The sequence below is a fragment of the Hippopotamus amphibius genome, chromosome 11, assembly GCF_030028045.1.
Source record: "Hippopotamus amphibius kiboko isolate mHipAmp2 chromosome 11, mHipAmp2.hap2, whole genome shotgun sequence".
NCBI classification, from domain to species: domain Eukaryota; kingdom Metazoa; phylum Chordata; class Mammalia; order Artiodactyla; family Hippopotamidae; genus Hippopotamus; species Hippopotamus amphibius.
In genome coordinates this window covers 101,665,231-101,674,175 of record NC_080196.1, presented here as the reverse complement: position 1 = coordinate 101,674,175, position 8,945 = coordinate 101,665,231, and the positions used below count along the sequence as shown (strand labels likewise).

At 43.7% G+C, this 8,945-nt stretch overlaps 1 protein-coding gene across 1 annotated transcript in view; it reads right to left on the bottom strand.

The window, feature by feature from the left end:
- Positions 1–4,512: 4,512 nt before the first annotated feature.
- The window catches only part of TNFRSF11A (TNF receptor superfamily member 11a), a 51,756-nt gene continuing 47,323 nt past the window's right edge, over positions 4,513–8,945 (bottom strand). Inside the window, exon 10 of the mRNA XM_057700667.1 lies at positions 4,513–4,853. Coding sequence (XP_057556650.1) covers positions 4,513–4,853 — 341 coding nt within the window. The remainder of the gene's footprint in view (positions 4,854–8,945) is intronic.

Genomic DNA, 8,945 nt, shown 5'->3' with positions numbered 1-8,945 from the left:
ATTATTATAGCAGCTTTATCTGTAATTGCCCCAAGCTGGAAAGAATCCAAGTGTGGTGAATAAACAGTGGTACATCCATACAATGGAATACTACTCAGCAATAAAAAGGAACTAACTGCTGATGTACCCAATAACTTAGATGGAGCTCAAGCCTATTATGCTATAATATTTAAAGAGTCTAAATTATAACTATCTCTCTACAAAAAGTTTTAAAGAGAAATTTTCACTATAAACACTGATATCAAGCCATAATAAGGCAGGCTGAAAGGGTGAAGAAATTCTTTTCAATGAAATAGAATAAGGTTACAAAGTAAGGAATAACCCATTTCATTATATTAATTCAGCCCCTGAGCGGAATTAATGGGGTGTTGGTCCAGTGTTTCCAGCATCTGTGGCTCCCCTGCACCTCTAAGCTGGGCCTCAGTGATACCACCTGACATGCTTGTGCCCACTGCTGGCCCCACCCCTGCCCAATTTCAGGCACCCACCTATTTTTGGAAAGGCTTTAGTAGTTGCAAGGTACTCTGTTCACTAGCACAGCCTCGGGGAGTCAGGAATTCCACAGACAACCTCTCCTGGTGCCCTGGAGAAGGACAATGTCCACATTCTTCCCCAGCAACCGAGAACTTCTCCAGACTTCCTGGGACTCTCCAGCTTTATTCATCTCCTTTCGCAGAGATGCTCAGGGCCCAAGCATCAAAAGCACACTACATAAAAATGACGACTCACCAACCAAATGTTTAGGCCTTTGAATGATTTATTCTTTCTCCCAAGAGGAGGTTATGCAATTCATGCTGAGAGCACCCCAGAGCTCCCCAAAGCAGATGGCCAAGGAGAGTCATGTGCCATCAGAGACTGTCAAAGACCAAACATTTGAAAGTCACACCTCTTCCACCAAAGACAGTACTTCTGCTCAAGCTCACCCTTTTGCCCAGTACCTAAGCATAAAGAGTCTGTTTGTGGAATCAGCCTAAAGGGTAAACACAACATGGTTTATCTGTTTATGTAACAGGTTCCTCCACCCAAAGGATCTCACCAGTTTTCTTGACTTTGCAAACTGCCACTTTTCCATGATCTGTGCCAATGGATTGCAGCAGTACCGCGGACCCAGTTCCCTCATCATGGATATTTGGTTTGGGGAGGAATTTCAATACTTGAATATGAATGTGGGGATCTCTCATTTGCAGGAATTCACTGTACTCTGTATCAGAGGAATTTGGTTACCAGAGACGGAAGCCCTTATTGGAGGCCGGAAAATGCTCCTCTCCTGTTTCCAGCCGTACTCTCCCTTGCACCATTTGGTCATGCACAATGTGCCTGTGGTAGAGAGACAGCAAAAGGGCCCCATTCTCCCCTTCTTTTATGCACCGCTCTCTCAGTGTCACCCTGCAACTCTGTATCCCCATCCCTTCAATCTGGGCTGTCCTGTGTCTTGCTTTGGCCAACAGAATGTGGTGGAACCGACAGCACACCAGTTGAAGCCTAGGTCTCAAAAAGCCGTGGTTTTGCTTGCTCTCTCGGAAGCCAAGCACCACCATGACACGCAGTCCAGGGCAGCGTGCTGGGAGGAGGAAGGACCACATGGACAGGGCTCAATCCAGCCAGCCTCTCCCCAGCCAGCCAGCCGGCTGACTGCACTAGGGTCAGCAAGCCCAGTAGGGCTGGCCCAGGCCTAACAAACCAATCAAGCTGAGCCAACCCACAGAGCTGGGAGCTAAATCAATGGTGGTTATTTTAAACCAATAAGTTTTGGGGCAGCTTGTTACACAGCAAGAGTCCTCTTTCCCCCGCCACAGGGAGGTTCCAATACCTCACATTCAAACTGCTCTTCGTGTTTACAGGTAGAGAGGAGAAATTAATTCTTCCTACTTCTCACAGTTGCATTAGGTGTGGGTAGAAAACACTAGACTCCATTTTCCTTTCAACTCTTTCACTGCCTAGCCAACCTGTATTTTAAAAAACCTTCTTATGAAATCAGCGGTAGATACATTATTAAAACAAAGCACTTTCTGTCCCAACGCCTGTTGTGGTTTCCACCAGTGACACAATATAACCAACATTTGGTACCACGGCACATCACAGAGATCAGAAAGAAGTCAGATCATTATTTCACAAGCTTTGTTTAAACAAGCCAAGAAAAAAGATTTTTTTATCACCAAATATAAGTTTAATAATCTCTTTATCACATTCCCCAGTTTTCCATTATTGTCTTCATTTCATTCTGTTTACATCTGTCATATACATCTCTATAATACACAGACATAGACCTATATTTGCTATACATTTTCTATACATTTAATTGTCTTTGGATCAATAGAGAATTAGTAGGGATCGGCGTGGGAAAGAATACTACCTTTTTTTGAAAGTAGATTCTTCTGTATTTATTTAGCACCTTTTATTTAAGGAGCTCAACATTCACTGTAGTATCCTTTTGTTATCTCTAGGTAGGGAAAGTGTCAAAAATTATCATTAGTGCCTTTTTGTAGGAAAAAAAAAGAAAGCACAGAAAGGTAAAGTAGTAGCAGTGAGATGATGCCAGTCACAGTCGAAACGTGGGTCTTTAGCTCAGCCTTCTCCTTTGTGAACTATACTTTGTTTAATATATCAAAAGGTATAATGGTTTCTTCCATTCTTTTAACATCTCTCTGCGGATGGATGTGAACTAAAAGGGCAGCACAGACAGTAAATTCCCACCATCAGATCATCCTGGCAATGCAGTTATTTCTTGCAGTTTTTCATGTCTGCTAAGAAGCCCCATAAATTATAGAGCCACCTCTGCTTCTCCACTAAAAATCATAATTGACGGCTACTATTCTAGCATTTCCAAGAGACCTGCAACCAACAGGGAGAAATCAGAGATCAACAATCACTCCCTTCAGCTGGGCATTCGTGGCCATTCAAGTCTGGACACTGACTACTATCAGCACTCTTAAAACTCACCATATCCGCCAAATTAATTTTCATGTGCTCAGGCATTCTAACTTTAGAATCTGAGGAGAGCAAATGCTCACTGGCCACAATAGACAAAACATCCCAGGTAACTCCTTTCAATCTGACTCACACTGTATGTGTCCTCACAAGAGCAGTGATGCTGAGCGAAAAGCACCCTTATGGTAAGTTTTCTTAAGTTCACAATATAAGGATTTGGTTTTTAATTTAAATGCATGGAAAATAACAGTCATGTTTTCCACTTCTACAAAGGTAAATTACAGATACACAATTATTTAGGAAGAAAATGGGGTCTACCGGCTAAATGCATTTATGCTATTCCTGTTCACAAAGAAAAAAAACAATGCACATTAACATTTCAACCTTATTCTTCCTTTCTTGAACTTTCTTTTCACTGTGTGTGCAGGCCATCCCGTGTCCTACTCATTTTCCACATCTTTTCCAGGGAGACATCAAGAATCAGAACGCCAAGAGCAGCAACTTGAATTTTTAGAGCTTTAGTTGCCCAAGGACTGATTGCCTCTGCTGGGATGGGTAGGTACAGTCACCCTCAGGTTGGGGCGGGGTGGGGGCAATGAACCATTTTGAGATGCAGTGAAGGAGGCAGATACAAATTGCAACTTAGCGCTGCCTACAAATTGACTCAAACTTAAAATCATTCAGGAGGGAAAATAGGGTTTCCCCTTCTCCTTCCTTTAGAAAACTGAGAACTCAGAAAACTTTTCAAAAGCTAAAAGTCCCTCCTCTTGTTCCTCAAGCCTCCCCCGAGGCTTCACATTTCTAGCCTTTTCCCAAAAGTAAGTGCTTAGTACAGACTCCTCGCCCCCTCCCCCTGGCAACCCCCCACCTCAGAGCCATCACTAAAGCACAGGCATTTACTTTTGAGAAGGAGTGCAAAATACATAAAGAAGACCCGTCACCCTTACGAGAATTTTCAAGAAAATCGTTAGAGTAAAAAGAAAAAAAAAAGGGGGGGGGCAGTAACAAGAAAATCTTTGTGAGAGACAGTGAAATACAAACATCAAATACAGAGGACGGGGAGGGGGGCGCAGAATACAGACCCAAATAGAACAGGACAGCCATAAACACAGATGTCATACAGAGACGAACTGCTGATGAACTGATACTGGGACGTGGACGGGGAAAGAGAAAAACACTCAAAGGAGGTAAAAAGTGGAGCAACCGAAGAGAGCAACGTGTACCTGTGCAGTTAGCTGACACGTGACTGTGGATGGCAGTGAGAAGTAATAACAAATGTACGGTTTAAAAAAAAAAAAGTTCCCGGTTCAATTCAGAGCAAGGTGGATGAAGAACTTCAGGTCACTTGACGTAGCTGTACCGAATGGAGGGGCTTAAAGGCGCGGAGCCGGGGCCCCGCCCCCGCAGAGGCCCCGCCCCTAGCTCCGCGCAGGCGCAGGCGCGTGGCCGGCGCCGCCAGATGGGGACTGAGCTCCCGACGGGCGCCGCGCGGACGGCGGCCGGGAAGGCCGACGGGTCGGCGTCGGGTCCGCGGCATGGCTGCTCGGTGGGGCGCTGTGAACCGCAGCGGGTCCCCGGCCGCTCTCAGCGCCGCGTCTCGGGCGCGCCGGCCTCGACCTCCCCCTGCTCCTGCACCGGTCGCGAGGCCTCGTCGGGCCCCGGGGCGCCGCGCTCCTGCAGCCCCGGGCCCACCTCGAGGCCGGCGCACGTGTCCGGGAAACGCGGCCCGAGGCCGGCGAACGAGTCGCAGCACGGCGGGCTCTCCTCCTGCACCGGGCGGCCTACCGGCTCTGCCGCGCCGCCGCCCGGCCCCGCCGGACCCTCCTGCGAGTTCTGACTGACGTAGACCACGATGATGTCGCCCTTGAAATTCATCACCTGCCCGCTGGAAATAAACGTGGAGTTACTGTTTCCAGTCACATTTCCTACAAGGGGAGAGGAAGAGAGAACACGCAGAGGGTGAGTCATCGATTCTGGGCGAGAACTTGGTCTTGTGAGAGGAAAGTTTCCCAATGAATGGAGGGGCGCCGGCGCCCCAGCCCTCTCCCGGGCCGCCCCTCCTACCCACACGGCTCCTAAGAGGCATGGGGCACTCCCTGTGGTTCCTTCCTTTGTCATCTCACCCGGCCTGACTGAGGCTAAGGAAGGTAGAAGGAGGGAGAAAGAAGACGAGGGAAGAGAAGCAAGATGGTGGGCCACCCTCAAGTCTTGTCGTTGGCCACGTGGACCTTGGGCGACACTGGCAGGAGAGCACACCCGGATCGCAGACTCACGGACGGGATTCAGATGTGGCAGAAGGGTGTGCGCGCACACGATGGATACGCGGCAATGGTCAAGTGCATCGGGAAGGGAAGCAAAGGCTGGAGCGAACGTTGTTGCCTGATAGGACCCTGGACCCCACCTCAGCCCAGCCTCCTCTCTGACCAGACTCTTTCACATCTTTTCACTCTCCCTAGAGAGGTCCCTAAGCTCAGCCCTGGAGGGACATGGGCTCAGTATTTAGCAGAAATTAATTTCCTTAACATTTTTTTAAGCTCCTAGAAAAAAACAGAGATTCATAAGACTAAAATGGGAAAAAAAAAAAAAAAAAACCCAAGCAACCAAGCAAACAAAACCGATCTTACAAGTCACTCTTTCCTTTTGAACTCTGGGGGGTGTTTTTTCCCCAGGTGGTTCTATCATCACTTTTTGTGGGCGACTGGATTTAGCCAGCATTTAATTAGTGGGCCTTTTGAAAACCAAATAGAAAGTTCAACAAATGTTAGTAAACCTACTACCTCTTTTACTCCTATTTTAGAAACTGATGCTCTAGAAATGACCCAGGCGAAAATAAGTGCCACAAACCAAGCAGGTGCAGAGAAGCCCCAACACAGCATCGCAGGCAGAATCTTTCAGTCTGACCAGGAAAGGTGAACATCAAAACAGTTCCTCATTACTAACCTCATCTTTTTTTTTTTTCTTCTCTGTTGTGACAAAGCATAATAATAATTTACACAGATAAAATCATTTCTGTCATTACTTTCCATGAAGAGATTTCCCCGAAATGTGGAAGGCATATTTTGGATGCTCTGACTGAAATACCTACAGCATTCAGGAAATTCCAGGAGCCTTCCCTTCACCCACAGGGTACCTGCAGAGATGCTGAGGTAGGCTCAGTGGCCCATTACAGGGATTTCAATGAAAACAGAGATTTCAAGTACAAGCAACAAATTGAAAGTCACAAGGGAGGATTTGTGACTCACACTGTTTCTCCCATTGGCAGCTTTATTGGGTATGTTCCTAGATGGGTTGGTGGCAAGGATTTATTTATCTGTTAATTCCTCAAGCAACTTGGACAAGGGCAGCTAGTGTTCCATTCATCAACTACCACGTTCTCCATTCCTTCTAAAACACAGAGACATGATCCAGCAATCTCACTCCTGGGCATATATCCAGAGAAAACTATGGTTCAAAAGGATATGTGCACCCCAACATTCATTGCAGTGCTGTTTACAATAGGAAAGACATGGAAGCAACCTAAATGTCCATAATAGGTAAATGGATAAAGAAGATGTGGTACACACACAAACACACACACACACACACACACACACACACACACACACACACAATGGAATATTACTCAGCCATTAAAAAGAATGAAATAATGCCATTTGCAGCAACATGGATAGACCTAGAGATTATCATACTAAGTGAAGTCAGAGAAAGACAAATATATCATTTAAATGTGGAATCTAAAAAAAATGATACAAATGAACTTGTTTACAAAACAGAAACAGACTCATAGACTTAGAAAATTTATGGTTACCAAAGGGGAAGGGTGGAGGGGATCAATTGGGAGTTTGGGATTAACATATACACACTACTATATTTAAAATAGATAATCAGTAAAGACCTACTGTGTAGCACAGGGAACGCTACTCAATATTCTGCAATAACCTAAATGGGGAAAGAATTTGAAAAAGACTAGATATGTGTATGTATATCTATTGCTGTACATCTGAAACACAACATTGTAAATCAACTATACTCCAATATAAAATAAAAATTAAAAAAAAATAAAACACACAGACAGGTGCTCATAACATACAGTATACTTTATGCTAGGGGTCTATTTTCTAGTATGCCTATGTCTTTCTGCTCCCACCAGTCACCAAGTTGGTTCTCAAGTCTGTTTTTAACTAGTTGAACTCATCAGGAAAGCTAATGAAAATACAAGCATACCTCGTTTTCTTGCTCTTGGGTTTATTGTGCTTTGAAAATCCTGTTTTTTTTTTTGTTTTTTTTTTTTTTTACAAGTTGAAGGTTTGTGGCAACCCTACACTGTCAGATAGATGAAGGTTAGCATTTTTTGGTAATAAAGTATTTTTAAAGTATGTATGTTATTTCTTTATACATGCTATTGCACACAGTAGACTACAGTATAGTGTAAACATAACTTTATACGCACTGGGAAACCAAAAAACTTCATGTGACTCACTTTATTGTAATGTTTGTTTTATTGCGGTGGTGTGGAACTAACCTGCAGTATCTCCAAGGTCTGTCTATATCTTTTTTTTTTTTAATAAACTTTATTTATTTATTTATTGGCTGCGTTGGGTCTTCATTGCTGCACATGGGCTTTCTCTACTTGTGACGAGTGGAAGCTACTCTTCTGGATGTGCACGCTCCTCATCGTGGTGGATTCTCTTGTGGAGCACGGGCTCTAAGCGCGAGGGCTATATCTTTATGTAAAGTTGTATAATGTAAGTATGAAAAAAAGGCAAGTGTTTCTGAGAAAACTAAAGTGAATGCTTTGCAAGGACCCAAATAAATGTGAGCCACTAAATGCAAAATGAAAGACATCAACAAGCTGCTGAACTTGTGTGTGGTGTTGTGGACAGGCAACTGTGAAAAGAAAAAGAGACTTTAAAAATGAAACAGGAGTTTGCACTCAAATTTGTTCTGCAAAGGTCTGTAACTTCTCATTCTGCAGTAAAGAAATAGAAACTGGAAATTAAGATGGTGTGGTTAATGTGAAAAAGGCTCAGGAATCTATAATCGGCCAACACTTATGTCCCTATAGTAAAAAAAAAAAAATCTATGTGTGAATGTAGGTTATATGTTTTAAGTTAAAAAAGATGTTTAAGATGTGAACTTGTAAATGACTTTTTCAAGTAACCCAGCAATTACCAACCAAGAGTTTCTATTGTAGCAGCAACAGAATGAATAAGCATAGTAACTAACAAGAAAAGTCTTCCTAGTTGAGGGATCACTAGTTAGTTAACAGAACAAGTCAAAGTGAGAAATCAAAAATAATTCATGTAGGACTTCCTAGGTGGCACAGTGGTAAAGAATCTGCCTGCCAATGCAGGGGACATGGGTTTGAGCCCTGCCCTAGGAAGATTCCACATGCCACGGAGCAACTAAGCCCATGCACCACAGCTACTGAGCCTGTGCTCTAGAGCCCGTGAGCCACAACTGTTGAGCCCATGTGCTGCAACTATTGAAGCCCACGCACCTAGAGCCTGTGCTCCACAAGAGAAGACACTACAGTGAGGAGCCTGCACACCACAATGAAGAGTAGCCCCCACTCGCAGCAACTAGAGAAAGCCTGTGTGCAGCAACAAAGACCCAACACAGCCAATAAATAAATAAAATAAATAAATTAAAAAATAGTAATAATTCATGTATACCATAAACATTCTATTCCAATTTAAAATATCCCATGTCTATTTAATAAAAGCAGAAAATTTTGTTACTTTATGATTTTTTTCTTGGTATAATTTCTCTAGCTTTTTATTATTACAAAATTGACTGCTGGTTCGGTTGTTCTTCAGCATCATGTAAACCTACACATCGGGCAATATGCTAGCCACTACGTGATTGATTTATGGTCTTGAATTTGTTCTTCACCCTCTTCATATTGATTTATCTGTTTATGTCATGGTATATATAATTTCTCCATCGTTTAAAGGTTATTTCCCAAGAAATCATCATGACTCCATTGTTTAATCTTACTCCTTGTCAGAATCTTC